Raw genomic sequence first — 19386 nt, 5'->3', positions numbered from 1 at the left:
GATTATAGCTCTGAGCACTGCTGAGACTCTGGAGGCAGGCGGGCACAGGACCCTTCCCAGGGTATCTCTCTGCACTCCCAGCAGCCAACGCAGCCAAGGGTCTCTGGGGGCAGGGTGGGATGTGGGTCCCTGGTCAGGGGAGCCCCCAGCACGTACCTGCGGGCACTTGGCCGCACTGTAGCAGTCCCCAGCTGTGGCGAAAGGGACAGGGTGCCCTTCGCTCGTCCTGGCAAACTGTAAATCAGTGGCTGTGGCATTTCGGAGAAAGGGAGAGGAGAAGGACAAAAAGGTACAGAAGGGACAGGACGGTCACAGGGAGGCAGAAGGGAAGGAGTGTAGCAAGAGAAAGAGTAAGAGGGAGGAGGAGAGGGGGAAAAAAAAATCCGAAGTATCATTAGTGAGCAAATGAATCCAGATGGGCACTTGCTTCTTCCCCATTATATCTGCGGTTCCAAGAGCCTCATTCCCTGGGCTTTATCTGCACAATCGCTTCACGGTATGGAGGCCAAAAAGGGGGGCTTAAGATGACTTTGGAATCGGTTCTTCTATACCTAAATATGTGAATTTAAATGTAGTGTCCTCGGTCGTCCTGAACACCGCCTCTCAGGCTTAAAGGACAGGAGGAAATAAACCACAAGAACATTTCCAGCTACTTAGGAGTTCTTCCCCGAGGCTTCATCTGTCCTCCCATGGCCTATGCACTATTATTGCCAAAAAGTGCAGCCATTAGAACCCACATCTTGAACGTATTAATGGCAGTTTCTCAAGTTTGGGGCTCACTTGTAGTTAAAAAAAAAAAAAAGCCAATAAAAACAAGGTTTGTGTTTTTAACCATCTTTAGAGCTCCCGAGAGCAGCTCTACAAATGGGGACCACAGATCAGGCGGAGTTCAAGCGGGAATCCCCCAAAAGTTGTTGCTTGTGGAACGGGAGGCACAAGGCAGCTTTTTACCTTCCTCCCTAGCCTTTCAGGAACAGCAAAAGGCCTTAATCTTCCTGCAGTTACCCACGCTCCAGTGCGAGGGAACTCTGAGTTCTCCATCCTGCAGGGAAACGGGCCCTTGAGGCTTCAGGGCAGAGAAGCCCTGGGTCTTAACTGTCTTAACTGGAGTGTTTTTCCTGAGCAGGAAAACCGCAGACTCTCTGCCTTTAGCCCGCATCAGGCTGGCTGAAGGCAATAGAAGGATCTGGGTACAAATCAAATTTAATCTCTCTCAAGAGGAAAGCAGTGCAATATTATGGGAGCCATGTTAATGAGGAAAAATTAATTATTCATGATTTCTGTTTTTCCTTTATTCGAGGGAACATGCTTGGATAGCTTAGCTGTCTTTAATCATACCTAGGATTAATGTCCCTAAAAAAATGCAGTGCGTGCTAGGGTAACAAATCAGCTCACATGGAGGCTAGTTTAAAAAGGTAAGTCTGGGGGCGCCTGGGTGGCTCAGTGGTTGGACCTCTGCCTCCGGCTCCAGCCACGATCTCAGGGTCCTGGGATCGAGCCCCGCATTGGGCTCTCTGCTCAGCAGGAGCCTGCTTCCACCTGCCCTCTGCCTGCTTCACTGCCCACTTGTGATCTCTCTCTGTCAAATAAATAAATAAAATCTTAAAAAAAAAAATAAGTAAGTCTGGGGATGCCTGGGTGGCTCAGTCAGTTAAATGTCTGCCTTGGGCTCAGGGCCTTGGGATTGAGTCCTGCATCAGGCTCCTTGCTCAGCGGGGAGCCTGCTTCTCCCTCTGCCTGCTGCTCGCCCTGGTTGTGCTCTCTCTCTCCCTGACAAATAAATAAAATCTTTAAAAAAGATATGCTGAAAAAAGGTAAGTCTGCGCGCCATTTTTCTTCCATAAGCCGACAATCAGATAAAATTTGGCATAAGCCCTGCTCCTGCGTACGCTCTGCAAGGGGGAGCCGCGTAGGAGACAGACGACTGCACACAAGTCTCTTAGCTTCGAGGTTTGTATCTGCTCTTTCTTCTCCCTTAAAAACTTCTGCTTCCACCCGTCCCTTCCCCACACTGATACCCTGCGCCCCACTCTTAGTGGACCTTCAGTTCTGGGTTCAGAGTCCCGTTTTGGGGGGGTGCTTCCCTGTCTCCCCACAGTGCACTAGCCCCTTTCAGAGACCTACACCTCCTCCATTCATTCACCACCCCCCACCCCCCATCGCCCGCCTCCCAGTGCGGCGTAGCTCTGCCCCTTGAGAGCAAGCAGTTTCTTTCCAGGGACTGGCCGCAGGGCAGGGAACGGAAAGGGGCAAGCCCCGCCCCCACGCAGCTGGGCCGGGGCTGCCATCGCCAGGCCCCAGCAGCTCATCTTGCTCCCCTTGGCATCTCAGAGCCTGGTCCCTAGCCAGTGAGCAGTGTGCAGCTTGCTGTCTGAAGGGACAGACTCACGAACACATTCCCTCCCCCATGACACTCCATGGCCCTTACTGATTATCTGCATCGTCGTCAAGTCTATCCTGATTTTCTGGAAGCTGGAAAACCCAGCCGCCGTGTAGTCCTTCCGACACTGGCAGTCGTCCCGTCGGCTCCCGTTGTACGGACACTCGGTGGGGTTGTGCAACCTGCATTACAGGGAGAATGAGGTGAGGATGGGGCGGTCTTTCCAGGGGTCTGCAGGCGTCTGTGCTCTTCTGAGCCCGAGCGTTCCTACCTATGCCCGTACACCTCGGAGAAATTCTCTGAGTCGGTGTGCACCAGCGTGACGTACTCTTTGGGGTGGTCCGACTGCATCCCTGCACAGAAGATCTGAAAGACCAGAAACAACGGATTTAGAATGAACAGCCGCTCAGCAACCAGACGATGAGGCCCGGGGCACGCGCTCCCAGATCATTCTAGAAATAATGACTGGTGTCCAACGTTTACCTTCAGGAGCTTTCCTTTGATGAGCAGGAAATATTCACCATCTTCATTGGTTCCTTCCAGTCTCTTTACCTCCTTGCAGTTTTGGGGTAACTCACCTAGAAAACATGAAATGCAAAAATGGAGAGTGGTGCTCCAAGATGTCCACCGACAGTCTGCAGAGTGAATATCCTGTTCACACTAACGCTATTTGGCTTTAAAAGGGGGGGGGGGGCGATTTCTTTAAAATTAATTCTTTCCCTTTGGGGGGGATGAAGGTTTCTTTTATCTTTTTCCTTCAGTTTTATGGACAGGTAATTGACGTGTAGCACCGTGTAGGTTGAAGGTGTTTTGCTTAATGACTTCCATGCCCTGTGAATAATGACAATCAGTTTAGTTAACACCCATCATTTCAGAGAGATACCAAAAAAAGACAAAAATGTTTTTTTTCCCTTTGATGAGAACGTGTAGATCTACTCTCGTGGCAACTTTCAAGTGTACCGCACAGCCCTATTCACCACAGGCTTCATGCTGTGTATTACATCCCCCGTCCTTATTTCTTATTTCTCTCATAAATTCTCCATTTCCTAAGAGGGTAGGCCGACAGACAAAAAAAAAAACGAAGAAACCCTGTTCTCCATGCCGCAGAGAGATGGCTTCCATGGGCCGACTTACAGTGGTAGATATTGTGACACGTTTTCCTCTCTTCTGGCTTCAGATCTGCAGGGCACAAGTGGCTGGGCTGGTCCTCGTTGGTTAAACACTGCACAGATCGGTGAGTCACTCCCACGCCACACGACACCGAGCACTGCAAGGCAGAGCAGAATTGGGGTGCCGCTGCAGAATGTGGGGGGGGGGCAGGCTCTGTGGTGTGTAGCTCACAGCCTGGGGCATCATGTCCTGAGTGTCGTTTCAGACCCCAGGCTGCTAAACACCCGTACGTGTACGGGATGTGTACGGCTGGCCTCTGTGCTATGATACCCACATGCTTATACATACGTGTGTCTTACATATGTATTTATAAAGACATAGGTATAGGTACATAATATGATATATATATATATATATATGTATATATATATATATATTTTCCTCATTTAAGCCTCACAAAAATTCTCTGAGACAGTACTGCCATTATTCTGTTTTTATAGAGAGGGAATTGGGGCCCACAAGTCAAGAACTTCGTTCAAGGTCATGGTGGAGCTGGGAATCAAACCCTAACCACATTCAGTGATACCATGTTTCACCGCATCACTTTCCAACACTGAGAACCTAGGAGTCTGAGCTGGGGATGGTGGCAAGATTCCAGGGCAGTCCCAATTAGTCTCACTTACTGTACCCCTAATGGAACGAAATACTCCCATTAAAGAGGGACTAGGCTATATTGACTTCCTGACCACAGAGGCAATGACTAGCTCTTCTGTCACACTTACAGAGTTCCGATAGAGTTCTAGGGGCCTGTTTTTAAAAGCCCTGTGGTAAAATACAGGTAACTTGGCATTTGCTATCATATTAACTCATCTCTTCTTCATAGCCACCCATTTTGCAGATGTGGAAAGTGAGATGCCAAAGTGTTGTACTTTGCATTAATTGGGAAGTAGTATCACCTGGACTCACAGTGAGGCTGTCCAGCTTCAGAGCCCGCGCTCTATGCACCGGGGCCACCCTGCCTCCCAAGAACAGAACTTCTCTTCCCATGAGCCCATTTCAAGACGCTAACTCCCGTGGCTTCCCATCATCTCTGCCGGGAGCAGAATCACTTTGGATGGGTCAGGGGGGACATGTTTAAGACGGACTTTGGGATCCCAGTGTTTTCGGATTTGGTGAGCAGCTGGTCTACTTACGCTCCCCCAGTTGCCGACTCTCCAGGTGGCTGAGACGGGGCACTCCCTCAGGTAGCAGGGGTGGACGCTGGGAGGCTGAGTGCCTGGACAGTTGATGGTGCTTTGGTAGCTGTACTCGTAATTCTCCTTCCCGGTGTAAATCTCGCTACAGGAGACGAGCCTTTGTTTGTAGCCCTTTCCACAGGTCACTGAGCACTGGGAAGACAGGGGTTGGGAGGAGAGGCTGCAGTGGCGCCTGGGGGCAGCTCACAATACGCCCCTGACCTCTACCTCGGATGCTGACCCCTGACGACACTGCAGAAAGCTCTCACTTTATTAGCTTGTTTATGCATTTCAAGTGGCAAGCCCCGGGCACACAGGAGCTGTGCAACCCGAAACCACGAAACCACGCATCCCCGGCTCTAGGGCTTCCACTCCATCTTCTAGGCCCCCAGGGCAGGTGGGGGGGGGCGGCCCTTGGGCCCCTTCTTTGGATTTCAAGGGCAGAAAGGGGGCAGGGCTCCAGCTGTCCCAGGCCCTATTTATAGGATCTCCAGCCCGGACCACATGGTTTTCCAAACCTACAGTGACGGCACCCGAGCTGTAACCACGGGAGACGGGGGGCGGCATCACAGCCCACCCGAGTTATGTGTGAAACCAAGCACTTAGCCAACAGGGGACTCCGGGACACTTTTTTTTTTTTTAAATTTATTTATTTGAGAGAGAGAGAGAGAGATCACAAGTAGGCAGGGAGGCAGGCAGAGAGAGAGGGGGAAGCTGGCTCCCTGCTGAGCAGAGAGCCCGATGCGGGACTCGATCCCAGGACCCTGAGATCATGACCTGGGCCGAAGGCAGAGGCTTAAGCCACTGAGCTACCCAGGCGCCCCCAGGACACTTTTCCTTTCTGGCTCCCTGTGCTTTGCTTTCCTGTCTGTACTTCTCTCTTCTCTCTCCCTGCCTGTATATCTTGACTGAAATGTTATCTTTCTGCTCTACCCTCTCTCTTTCTCTATCTAACCAGATCAGGCAACCACTTAACCTTTTTACCATAATTACACAGCACTTAAAAATACATAAACCATACAGAAAAGGAGAAAGACATGAACATCTTACAGTGTCCAAAATCCTTCCCCTGATGGGACATCTAATTGGTTATTGATGCAATTTTCAAATATGTTCCACTTCCCAAGCTAAGTATTTTATACAATATATGTAAAGACTGAAGTATAGTGAATTTAGTTTTGATGGTCTTTTTAGACACCGGCCATCTCCTGTGAAGGTGTTCTGTGAAATTAAGTGAGAGGGTCAGGAGTCTTGAGACCGAAGGCTGTTTGAGGTGACCTTGGTGAACCCCAAAATAGGCCACAGCAAGGGGAGTGTGATGCTTTTTCTGGGGTGAAGAACCACAGCACCCATCAGGTCTCAAAAGCCACCATGTTGTTCTCTCCAAACGTCTCCTGAGCGGTTGCTTGAAGCCACGTGGCTTTCCTCTCCTGTAACTGCTCTGGGGAGAAGCCACCCCTTGAAGAGGTCCCAGAGGTGAGGAGAGAACAGGCCCAGCCAGAGGCCCATAGAGCATCCCTACACCTTCCTTTTCTGCTGGCTCGAGACCTGGAAGCGTCCTGCATACATCTCTTCCTACTTTGGCTGCTGCCATTTAAATGCCTGGAGAGCTGGCAGATGGCAGGTCCGGGGAGGCCCGGGGAGGGCTGAGCTCGACTGTGGTGTCTCATGTCGGGGCAAACCACCCACAGATGCTCTGTCTGTCCAGGATGGGAGGCAGGAGGGCGTGGGGAAGCCCTTACTCTGGATTCTCCATGCCTGGGGGTCATGTGCTTATTTCATCGTGAGCATCTATTGCTTCTCTAATTTGGGAAGAAGAGTGGAACAGGGTAAAATCATAAGAATGTGCCCTCCCTGCCTTGGTGAGACACTTCAGGTCTGAGCAGAGAAAACACATGCATCGGCGGGGGTTTGGGGTATGGGTGGGGGGGGTGTGGGTGGTGGATCCTCTTTCCTCATCTGGCCCAGGCCTCCCCCATTCAAGGAGAGCTCAGAGGAAAGCACACAGCTTGTCAGGTCCCAGAGGTCCCAGGGAGAAGGCATGGCTTGCTGTGGCTCTTGTGTTTTACCGGAAGCTTTTCTAGAGGGATTTCTGGTCCAGCGCCTTTGGCACCGTGGTCCTTGTATCCATGTAAGGACCTATCTCCAACCCTCGTAACTTTGCCTGTAAATATGCAGTTTTCGATCCATGATACAATTGAGAATTTGCAGAAATATGGAAGGCTTTTTTTTTTTAATCTTCTTCAAATCTCATCTGTTAGAGGTTAAGATTAAGGTTAAAATAAAGCTCTAGGAGTGACATGACTCAGTCTTAGAAAGAGATCAAAATTCTTTCAGCATAATAATAACAACACAGAAAAGATTGGCTAAGATAAAGATGGCAACATTCACAGGGTGAAAGGTGTAGAAACTCCAGAAAGATGAATGACCAAGAACTAAGCCGGAAACCAACTAGAAGGAGGCTTCCAGGAGGCAGAGAGGGACAGAGGCCCGAGGAGGGAGAGAGGCAGAAGGGCAGGCTTTTCCCCTGCTGCAAGCCAGGCTGCGGCCTGGTGGGGCACCGCTGAGAACCAGAAGTTCCAGACCATGCCTGAAGAGGAACTAGGAGAGGTGAATTGAAAGGAAGACAGGAGCCCTCCCCGGAGGATACCTTCCCCCTACCCTCCCTGGAATTTGAATGGGTTGGAACTTATGCCTCAACCCAAAGGCAAAGACTGTTTTGAACAGGCATCTGGCCTCCCCAGGTTCCTGTCAAGCCAATGGTAAATCTATTTCCTAATGATTTGGACCATGTCTCCCCTCCACTCTTTAAGAGCACACTCAGAACATGCAGAGCTGGGGTAAAGCTGAGGTCTCTCAGCCTCAGCACCACTGCCCATTGGGCCCAATAGCTCTCTGCTGGATGTGTGTGGCAGGGGAGGGGCTGTCCCACAGACTGGAGGATGTGTAGAAGCATCCGTGACCTGGACCTACTAGATACCAGCAGCATCCCACTCCCCCAGCTATGACATTCAGAAATGTCTCCAGACGTTGCTAGATGTCCCCTGGATGGGGAAGCAAAAGTAAAGAGAAGGGTGGGGAGACATGGTTAGAAAGGACTTTTGGCCAGCTACAGTACAGAAACAATTCAACACCTAACACACATATCACCTACATGCAAATATTTCTCCTATTAAAATGTGAGATGGCTGCCCTATCAAACTTGGAAGACGGCCCAGGGACAATGAGTATATTATCTAAAAATGTCCAGCACTTCTGCTACAAGCCCAGGTAATTGTACCTCTAATTTCTTTTGGGCAAATGACAACTGGTTTGAGTATTACAGGTCTTTCCGTCTTTGAGAATGTCATGAGGCTTGAAAATAATACAATCATGCTATTATTACCATTGGTACATTAATACTAAAATGTTTCTACATTAGGCATTGTGTACCCACAAGGAGAAGAAGAAACTGATTCCTTGAATATTGTGGAAAATTATTTTCTTCCTCTGGATGGGAGGTTGTTAAACAAGCAACCCATATCCGGCCCATGAAAGTGTTTGGTTTGCCCCATACAATGTTTCAAATAAAAGATTTGAGTCCATATTTTAAAGTTAGATTTCACATAAAAGTTCAGATTTTTGTCCTTTCTTAAAAAATCAGGTCTGGTAACACAGGATGCATATTTCCTCAGGGCCTCCCCTGGAGAGGGAGAGAAGCCTGCCCCCTTCATGCGGTCTGTCCTGGCTTCTCACAGTCTCCACCATTCCCTGTTGGCTCCCCGACACTAAGGGCATTTTCTTACCTTAATTGTCTTCAGACACCCACAGGTATCAAATAAACTTTCAGGCCCTGTCATAGTTCTCCTCCCTTATCATACCAAGAGGATGTCATGGTGAGTCACAGAATTGAGGGGAACTTTCCACCTGAGAGACAATCTCAGGTGCTGTCCCACTTTGCATATGGGGGGCTCTGGCCCCAGAAGGAAGAACTGGCAGGTGGGTCCCAGTCTCCCCCATTCCTGCCCTGGTCCCTCTGCTGCCCTCAGGCGTCGCTGACCTAAAGGTGGTTACAAAATCTCAGGGACGTACCTCTGACCATTCTCCTGTGATCCAGACATACTCGCAGGGCTGCAAAGTACAGCTCTCGAGGTCCGCTGGCCGCTTGCTCATGTCACAGTGCATGCCGTGAACCTCGCTGCCTTTGTCCGCATCCACGCACAGCACCTTGCGGTACCTGGAGCCTTCGCCGCACGTCTTGGTGCACTGTTCATGACAGACAAGACGGGTGTTGATATGGAAAGGTAATAAATGGCTTACTATATGCTGTTATTGGAGAAATTTATTTTCCTGTCTGTACACCCACTAGGACTGTGAGGTCTCTGAGGGCAGGAATGATCAGAGAGCTCACTGCTTTATTCCCTTACCCCCAACACTGTTCCAGGCACAGTGACAGGTGTTTGGTAAGTGGCTACTGGACTGAAAGAATGAAAGCATGAATAAATGGATTTCAGGTGTGGAAAGGACCTTGAGGCTTGATTACTCACTCAAATATGGAATCTCTTTAAAACTTTCAGCAAAGTGGTTATCACATTGTTGCTAAACATCTTAGAGCCAGGGAAGCTGTCACCTGTCCAATGGCCCATTTCATCTTACTATTAAACATATCACTGTGCAGACTGCAGCCTTTTGACCTAGTTGTACATTCCAGGGGAGCATGAAGGACAAGTTTCAGTTCTCCCAAGTCATACTTTGCTTTGTTGTGACCCCCGATTGCCTTTTCTTCTCCAGGATGGACTGCTCTCATCCCTTGTTCACTCAGGAAATATTCACCAAGTTCCCAGTGTCAGGCCCTGGGTTGGGTCTTGGGACAAAAAGAGTGGACGTGCACAGCACAGCCCCTGCTCTGAGAGAGCAGCTTATATTTTAGGAGCAAAGACAGACAAAGAGGATGTAGACAGGTAGGTAATGAGATTTAGCAAGTCCTGTGATCTCCATTTTTCAAGTGGAGAAACTGGGACTTAGCCTACAGGCCCTGTCCCAGATCAAACATCTATTTGTGAGGTAGATGGGACACACGTTTTTATGCCCATAAACCAAGTCAGGAATATAGAGCAAGCGGTAAGTTCTGTTCTAGGACTATCTCTGTGTTGCCCACAAGTTCTTTATCTTTTCTCTTTAACCAACGGCAACCCCCCTTTGAAGTTTAGCTTAGTTATCTGTGTTGCTAAAGGTTTCTCAAAGCCTATCCAATCTAAAGCATCTGTGTCACCCAGCATTTGAAGACTCTAAACTACCTTGGAAACCACAGCGAGCTAAGCCAGGGAGGGGCCTCCTGTTTCCTTCACACCAGGACCACACACTCTGTTGTCCCTCAGCCTTACCTAATGCAACAACAACTGAGAGCTATCATTAGCATGGTATCTTTGAAACTTTCTCTTTTTAGTACTTGGGAGATCCACGAACACCCCCCACCTGTCTTTGTCTTCTGTCACACCTCCTTCTCTTTTATTACCCGTCTCATCCCGAAGGCATTTCAGTTTGGGATCCAGTCTGACTCAGAAATGTCTTTCCAGATACACCCCATGCCTTTCTTTCTTTTCCTTTCTTTCTTTCTTCCTTTCTTTTTTTTTTTTGTAGTAAAATACATGTAACATTTACCATCACAACCATTTTAAAGTGGACAATTCAGTGGCATTTAATCATCTGTAATGTTGTACGATCACCATCACTATGTGGTTGCAGAACATTTTCATCACCCCAAAAGTCAGTACCTACTTCCTCAACCACCAGCCTGTAGCAACCACCACCTGCTCTCTGTCTCAGGGGTTTGCTTTTTTGGAAGACCATAAAGGGATGCCAAAGGGCATAAAGGGAATCCTACAACACGCAGCCTTTTACGATTGGCTTCTTCATTTAGCCTGATGTTTGCAAGGTTCACCCATGTTGTAGTGGGTATCAGGGCTTCATTCCTTTCTCTGACCGAATAATCATCTGTGTGTGGCTATACCACATCTTGTCCCTTCAAATGACACTGGACACTGGGTTGTTCCCATCTTTCAGCTCTTGTGAATGGTGCCGCCACGCACATGCGTGTCCAAGTTCGAACACTGGATTTCAGTTCTCTTGAGTCTACCTAGGTGTACAAGTGCTGGGTCATGTGATGTACCTTGTGTCTTTCATAAGCCACTTCGTAGTTTTAGGAAGTAAAAGGACTGTGTGATATGTCCTGGTAGCCTTTCTCATCTGCAGATTTAACTCATTGTTTCTGCTACTTGGATACAAACTGCAGAGTCTAGGGTGTGGAGTCATTCGAATTTTTCTGGGGGTACAAATATAAATTGAAAGCTCTGTGGCATTAGCAAGGAGAAGCAAATCACTCCCAAGACACCTAATTCAACCCTTGCCTGGGGTTTCCTGGGCCTCTGGAGTATGCTGGGCACTATTGTGAAGTGAGGACACTTCCGTTTATTCATTAAAAAAAAAAAAAAAAAAAAAAAAAAAAAAAGCCGAAGGAGTTACAGACCCACTGGATGCTAAAAAACAAAGCAAAGGTATGGTTAATCTGTGATGTGTAGATAAATGCAAAAGAAATACTTAACTGCCCATAGAAAAAGTAATTCCTTAGAAAAGCAGGATAGGAGACTCAGATCCCGATGACTGAGCAGCCCAAACAGGACTAAACCTTTCAGCATGCTCTCATTTCCACCCATCCCCAGGGTCACAGTCTGTGTCAATAAGTAACACTTTAAAGCAGAAATGCAAAGTCTCCTAGACCCCTGTTTGCTTTTTAAGTGCTTCTGCCTTGGTCTTTAAGAAAGGTTAACTAGCATAAAAACTCTCTCGCCAACAGTGGAAAAGGGAGTTGGGGAACCTCATCGTGAACATATCTTTAAGAAAAATAAGCTAAGTGAATAAGTGACTTGTCCAGTGCTTTGGAATTAGTCAACAGCAGCTGTGAAGGTCACCTACCTGGCAAGGCTCTTCTCCTGGGGTCCTGACTTGAGTATGGGGGCTGGTGAGCAGAAAGCCAACCCACCCAAGCTGCTGCATTTCATCAGCTTTTGGGAATATCACTGCCCACCCCCCCAACTCAGGATTAAGAACTCTCTCCTTTGTCCTAGAATATGACTTAGAATGTTCTAAAAACAGCCAGAAAGTTCAGCTAGCCTCATTTTAACTTCCAAAAGGTTTCCTCCATCCTCTTTGTAGCTTTGAGAAAAACAAAAAACAAAAAACAAAACAAAAAACTATATACCAAGTGTATAAGTAACACCACTGGCCTCCTTGAATTTTAGGACACACTGGAATTCAGCAAGTCAGTGGTCATGGGGGCCAGGCTAAATCAGGTAGCTTGCTCATTGTCCTGAAGGCTACATATGCCTTTATAATGTGCTGAAATTAACAGGAGGAAAAGGCCTGTCCAAATCTGAGAGCAGAGAAGACCTAAAATAAACTTTTAAGGTACTATTTTATTTAACCAGATAGGTTGACCAGAGGGTGATGGTCTAAAAAGGGTCATTTAATGCAATGGGTAGAAACTGTCCTTCCTAAGAGATGGTCATGAAGTTGCTTTACACTTTTTCTGTGAGATGTCCTAATCATGGTAGAAAAAAAATCACTTCCCGTTGTCACAAGCTCTACCTTTTCAGATTGCTGATTTTCTTCATAGATAAAATAATTTGTAGTGCCATTTCTAGTGCAAGACGACCACCATGAGCTAGTGTGTGGACAGAAGAGTCACAGAACAAATCAGGGCCCTGATAGCACAGGGTTCTGTGTGTGCTACGTAGAGTTTTTATGTCCTAAGGAATAGCAATTATAAGTCAGTTTATCTAACAAGGCTTTGAATTAAAAAAAGAAAAAGCAGTTCTTCAAATGACCAATAGGTTCTTTCTCATAGCTCATTTTAAAGTTAGGTACATGGAATTTGGACATCCTTGTCCCCAAACAGTACATTTGCAGGGGAAAAAAGCAGAAATAATAAGCGTGGAGACATCTGATACCTTGAAAGTTACTTGCCCTTCCAACCAATAGTTGCCATGGGCCAAGTTCTATGTTGAGCCCTGGGCTACAGTCTGACATCTTCCTATCCATGTGCTCTCTCTCTTATGACACTCAGATGGCTGCTACTCCCACCCAGCGGTCCACAAATCAGGACAGCCGGCTACTTTGTGAGCACTGGTGTTCAACACTTAGGGCTGCCTTGTATGGCTGTAGGAGCAGACATGGGTTTCATAACGGAGCATCACGGCAAAAGAAGCCGCCAGGGTCTTCCAGAACTCTGACAGCAAGAAGGAAAACGGACCAGCATCCGGAATTCGCCCAGTGCTAAACGGGGTACCCAAGCAGCAGAGGATGAGGAGGACGATTGATTGAGGAGATGGGTTAAGCAGGCAAGGAGGAGAAGGGGACATTGGCAGGAGGGGCTCAGTGCGCCTGGAGGCCAGAGGTGAATGTCAAGGGGAGGCAGGGCAAGGGAACGGCCACACCATCTGGGGGAGGTGACAAGTTCCAACTGAGATGGGGATTTCGGAAGATGGGCAGAGACCAGGTCCAGAAGCGGCTTGTTAACCTCCCCCATGGTTTGAGAGAAAACCTGAACCCTTGCCCTGGCCGCCAGGACACATCCTAGCTTGGGCGCTGCTGTAGGTCCAATCTCATTTCGGCCTTCTCTCTGCTCCTGCCATGCTGGGCTTTGTCTGCAGACATGCTGGGCTCTGTCCTCTTCCTTCTACCAGGAATCGCCTCCTCCTGCCCTTCCGCTCCAACCACCCACCGGAGGGAAGGTAGGACTGGCCTGTCATTCTCAGTCTCTATCTCGGCACCCTGCCTCTTTCTGTGCCTGCACTGTTGACATTTGGCAATTTCACAGAACATGTCTGTGCGCTTGTTTTCTGTCTCTCCCATGAGCCCATTGATTCCAGCCCAGCAGCGTCAGAGTCTCTGTTGCATCCCTGAGGCCTAGAGCCCAGCTCTTTGCAGGTGCTGGATAATGATTTCTCGAGTAAATTAATGAGGGAAGGACCATCAAAGGGTCAATGTCTGGTGCTTGTACACACACCCAAACCTCATCACTCCCTATTGGAAACTTTGTAAAATGTTTGTCACTAACTGACCAAAGGCCCGCTGCTCTTTTCTAACTTTTCTGAGCTGAGGAGGTAAACTTGGGACTCGTTCTGCAGCTGATCTCAATAACAACCTTTGGAATTCAAATATGTATGAGAGTGGTCCAAGTCTCTGCACTGGGCCAAACAGCCACGGGGTGGGCAGTTCTGCGAAGGCCAGACATCTGAGCACAGCTTGTCTGTGGCAATGTGGCAAGAAAATAAAGGATCTGTTCTTACAGGAAAAACAGTTTGCTTGACTATTTTAAAGGACCTTTTAGAAGATCATGATTCTAAGGGGTTAGGAAATGTATTGCTCTATAATGTCTTTCTTTTTCCCTCCCTCCTTCCTTCCTTCTTTTCTTCCTCCTACCTTATTTTGTCCTTCTGGTTCACTCATAGGTTCATTTATTCAAGAAGTGTTTTCAGTGCTCTAGGTACTGTGCTAAATGCTGGGGAGAACTCTGGCGAACAAACTCTCTGACCTCAAATGGGTGATAATGTAGACAAGGAAACCAGGCCACCACCGTTCAGGATGCTGACTGCTCAAGCACAGTATTTCCAGGTGCTATGAGCACTCAGAGGAGAGCCATCTGACTCAGTTATTGGTGAGGAGATGTGATCTGCAAGGGCTTCTGAAAAGTGACATCTTAGGTCAGGTCTGAAGAATGGGCAAAGGTGACCGAAGTAAGGGAAGGAGTAGGGCAGCCTCATTGTGATGCAGAGGCACTAGGGGCAAGAGAATACTTTGGGTAAAGGTGAAAGAAAGAATACTTGCCAGTCCTGGGAGATTTACTCCTTAATGCTGGGAGACATGTAACCCACATGCTCGCAATACAAATTTGATTAAGGACCTCTGCTGCTATAAATAAACTTAAATGTCAGATTATAATGCAATGAATAAGTAAACCATTTATTACAGTAATTTTCAAATGACTATTGCCTCATGAGCATTATAATTCTAAAGTGAGTAAAACTGAGCATGGGGAGGTCAAATAAATTGCCCAAAGTTGGCAGGTGATATTAAAAGCCCAACATTCATGTCTGGATACAGCATTTTTCTCTTCTCCAATTGTTTGCCATTCATCTACAAGCCCAAGTTCTACTTTTACAGTATCACGAAGGCATACTGATGCCCCTTCCCTGCTGCTCAGGCACCAGGCCTCACAATGAATAAAGGAGGTCCCCTGAGCTGCTCCATCCCACCAAGACTGCCCCAACAACAGGACTTATTGTCAACCAAGAGGACCAAGAATTTAATTGTTTGAAGGATGTGAGAGGCTCACCCAGTCAAGGGAATTGTACTTTATGCCAACTCTCCAGTAAGAGCTTAGACAAGCCATTAAAAAGGAAATAAGATAATTCAATGTAGAGGAATGTTGACATGGGAGGCAACAGAATATAAAGATTCAGAGCATGTGTTCCAGAATCAGGCTTCCAGGCTTCAAATTCCAGTCTTCTTACTTACTAAATGCATGAACTTGGATGAATTCACCTATCTAAGCCTCAAGTTTCCTCATCTTTAAGTGAGGATGAAATTTTAATTACTTTATTAGAGAGTTATGGCAATGTGAAATGAAGTCCTCCACATAAAAATATTCAACACAGTACTTGGCCCATAGCTTAATAAACAATAAGATATTTTTATTATCAGGACTGGCCACCACCCTATATAAGTCTGGAGGATGGAACTCATATTGTAACCTATGGGAATGGTAGCTCTTGAATTGTGCAGTGCACAACCTGTGCAACTGTGTGACTGCATAAAACATCCTGATGATTATGCTATCGTGGGTAATGCAGACCTTGTGCTCCCCACAGCAGACACCTGGATTATTTCTCAAAATGAGGAGGCTGCTGTTTACTATGTGCCCAGCATGAAATATATCTTGCCAACAAATAAGTGGGTTTTAATAATTCATAGGAGGGAAGCAAAAGAGAAAAATGCACACTCAAAAAGCAAACAAGAGCTCTTAGGACTGCTAAGAAGAGAATTCCCTGTATTGGCGTAGGAGGCCTCCAGCATATCCCATCCAGTGGGCCTCAGCTCTGAGGCTGGGCCTTGGCATCCTCACTGACACCGGCTCAAGGTGCCAATCATGGAGGGCAAGAAAGTCAAGACACACGTCTGCGCAAGGTAGGTGTCAGGGAAGATGGTAGCAGAGGGAGTGGGTGGGCACGGAGGTAGGAGGAAGAGAGGAGGGTGAGTGCTGTGACTGAGGAAGGTCTCAAGGGTGCCGTTCTACTCAAGTGTGCTGTTTAACAAGGATACCTTTGATCATGAAATTAGGCACAATGAATAATTATACCAGGACTTTGCCAGGCATAAACAGGAACTGCCCACAGGCAATCAAGACTTGGGATCCAGTCACTATCAACACTCACTCTAGGCTTAGTTGCTGTGAGGACATTCTAAAAGGGAACCCAGCATGCTCTGCATAGGCTTTTTGATGGGTCTTGTCCCTTCTCCAGCTGCCCTGGGCCTCACTTTGCCAATTCAATATCAAGTGAGGGCGCCCCCTAGTGCTCTACCCTCTCTTACCACACAGGTCCACCTTTCTCAAACTTTGCACTTCCGGTTCAGGCAGGCGAGAAAGCGTGGTTGCAGAAGGGTAACTATTAGAATCTGCTTTACTCAGCACCTAAAGATTCTTTTGTCTTTATGAGAATGGTTAACCTTTCACTTTTAAGTACGGCCACAGGTCAGGCCATCTGCGTAGATGTTCTGCTTGCTAGCAATATTTGAGGAAGGGTTTTAAAGGATCCATCTGCATAGAACATGCAAAGATACACCCTTCTAGGCCTGTTTTGTAAGATCAGAGAAGGGACTTCCTCAGTGCATACTTGGCAAGGTTTCCACTCTTTGGAATTCAGAAGGAATTGTAAATGGAGCTTGCATTTCCTCGATTGGCTCTAGCATTTTCGAAAGTTGGCTAAAGCTTGAGCAGTCAGCTTAGATTCATTTCGGAACACTCTCTTACTTTTTGTTCCTTGGAAGTGTTAGACAGGGTGGAGTGTGGCACCAGATGAAGAGGGAGAGGGAGAAAGCCGGCGGGGGTCTGAAACAAGACTACAGAAAGAACATAGAGGTAACATTGAGGGAGACACAGATCAGGGAGCCTTGTCTTCCTTCCGTATCTGATATTACCAATCCCCAAATCACTCTGTCATCGCTGAATTCCTCAGAACAACTCTGCATCATTATTATTATTATCCCCATTCTACAGGTGGCAAACCCAAGGATCCAAAAAAAAAAATCAAGAATCCTTGTTCTAAGTCACATGGCTAACAAGTCCCAGTCCTGGGATATGAACCAGGTCTGCAGAATTCCACAGCCCCTGGGGCTCCCAACAACTTGTGTGGCTCAAGTGAAATTAATTTGAAATTGAACTACTTTAACCATTCCTCTACACCACCGTCTGGTGGAGGTAAAAGACATACAGAAAGAAAACAAGCAAAAAGTTGAAGAGACAGAAGGAGTGAAAGTTCTAAGGACAAGAGATGTTGCAAATGGATCCAATCCGTCAGGAGGGTGAGGGAGAGGGAAGGACGGGGCAGAAGGCTGACCCCCACATGGGTTAGCAATGCAGTTGTAAGAACACAATTCCATTCAAAATTGCATCAAAAAGCATAAAACACCTATGGATAAATTTAACCCAGGAGGTGTAAGACCTATACATTGAAAGCTCTGGAACATTGATAAAAGAAATTGAAAAATGACACAAATAAATGAGAAGAAATTCTGTGCTCACAGAAGAATTAGTATTGTGAAAATGTCCCCATTACCCAAAGCAATCTACAGATTTAATGTAATCCTTATCAGAATTCCAAAGGCATTTTTCACAGAAATAAAAGGAACCATCCTAAAATTTGTACGGGACCACAAAAGACCTGGAATAGCTAAAGCAATCTTGAGAAAGAAGAACAAAGCCCAGGCATCACGCTCCCTATTTCAAACCATATTATAAAATTATAGTGATTAAAACAGAATGGTATTGGCATAAAAAAAGGACATCTAGATCAATGAAACAGAATAGAGAGTCCAGAAATAAAGTCACACAGATATGGTTAATTCATTTACAACAAAGAAGTCAAGAATATACAATGGGGAAAAGCCAGTCTCTTCCGTAAATGGTAGGGAATTCCATAAATGGACAGTCACATGCAAAAGAATGAAATTGGACTCCTACCTTACACCATACACAGAAATGAACTCACAGTGGATTAAAGACTTGAATCAGAAAGATTTGAAAACATAAAACCATTGGAAGAAAACATAAGGGGTATGATCCTTGACATTAGTCTTGGCTATAACCATTCTGAATGTGACACCAAGAGCAAAGGCATCAAAAGTAAAAATAAACAGGTAGGACTACATCAAACTAAAAAGGGGCAAAGGACCTGGCCAGACATTTCTCAAAAGAAGACATACAAATAACCAACAGATATATGAAAAGTTGTTCACCATTGCTAATCATCAGGGAAACGCACATCAAATCCACAAGGAGATACAGCCTCATACCTGTTAGAACAGCTATTAGCAAAATAACAGCAATTGTTGCTGAGAGTCTAGAGAAAGGGGAACCCCTGCGCACTGTGCATGGGAATGTAAATTAGTGCATCCTTTATGGAAAATAGTATGGAGATTCTTCAAAAAATTAAAAACAGGGGGCACCTGGGTGGCTCAGTCAGTTAAGCGTCTGCCTTTGGCTCAGGTCATGATCCTGGGGTCCTGGGATCAAGCCCTGCATTGGGGTCTCTGCTCAGTGGAGAATCTGCTTCTCCCCCACTCCCTCTGTGCTCTCTCTCTCTCTCTCTCAAGTAAATAAAATGTTTAAAAAAAAATTTTGAAAACAGAACTACCATATGATTCTGCAATTCCACTTCTGGATATTTCTCTGGAGGAAATAAAATCACTAATTTGAAAAGATATCTGCTCCCCCCACCCACGTTCACTGCAGCATTATTTACAATAGCCAAGATGTGGAAGCAACTTAAGCGTCCATCAATGGGTATATGAATTAAAAAATGTATATATCTATATCTACATTGACATCTACAATGGGATATAATAGCCATAAAAAGAAGGAAATCCTGCCACCTGTGACCATACAGATGGAATTTGAGTGCACTGTGCTGAGTGACATCAATCAGACAGAGAACGACAAATATTGTATGGTCTCAATTATATATGGAATCTTAAGACAACCAAACCTGTAGATACAGAAAACAGATCAGTGTTGGCAGAGGGGATGGGTAGGGGCTAGGTGACTGGGTGAAGGGGGTCAAAAGATACAAACTTCCAGCTATAACAGAAATAAGTCCCGGGAATCTAATATACACAGGGTGACTGTAGTTAACAATACTGTATCATATATTTGAAAGTTGCCAAGAGAGTAGATCTTAACATTTCTCATCACCAGGGGAAAAAAAAACAAGCCTGTAACTATGTGAGGTGAGAAAATTTAACTATAACACTTATTAAAAACATACCGTGGTAATTATTCTATAATAGATACATATATCAAATCATCATGTTTTCGCCTAAAATAAATACAATATTATATGCCAATTA

The 19386-nt window shown here is 46.3% G+C and overlaps 1 protein-coding gene across 1 annotated transcript in view; it reads right to left on the bottom strand.

Moving 5' to 3' along the window:
* ADAMTS9 (ADAM metallopeptidase with thrombospondin type 1 motif 9) overlaps window positions 1-19386 on the bottom strand; it is a 166837-nt gene that overhangs the window by 24824 nt on the left and 122627 nt on the right. The window contains 7 exon segments of the mRNA XM_047747329.1: window positions 157-248; window positions 2429-2562; window positions 2652-2746; window positions 2864-2958; window positions 3515-3647; window positions 4684-4878; window positions 8797-8970. Coding sequence (XP_047603285.1) covers window positions 157-248; window positions 2429-2562; window positions 2652-2746; window positions 2864-2958; window positions 3515-3647; window positions 4684-4878; window positions 8797-8970 — 918 coding nt within the window.

This window comes from Lutra lutra, chromosome 1 (assembly GCF_902655055.1).
Source record: "Lutra lutra chromosome 1, mLutLut1.2, whole genome shotgun sequence".
Lineage (NCBI taxonomy): Eukaryota > Metazoa > Chordata > Mammalia > Carnivora > Mustelidae > Lutra > Lutra lutra.
The sequence above is the reverse complement of the archived record's forward strand: the minus strand, read 5'-3'. Positions and strand labels throughout refer to the sequence as shown.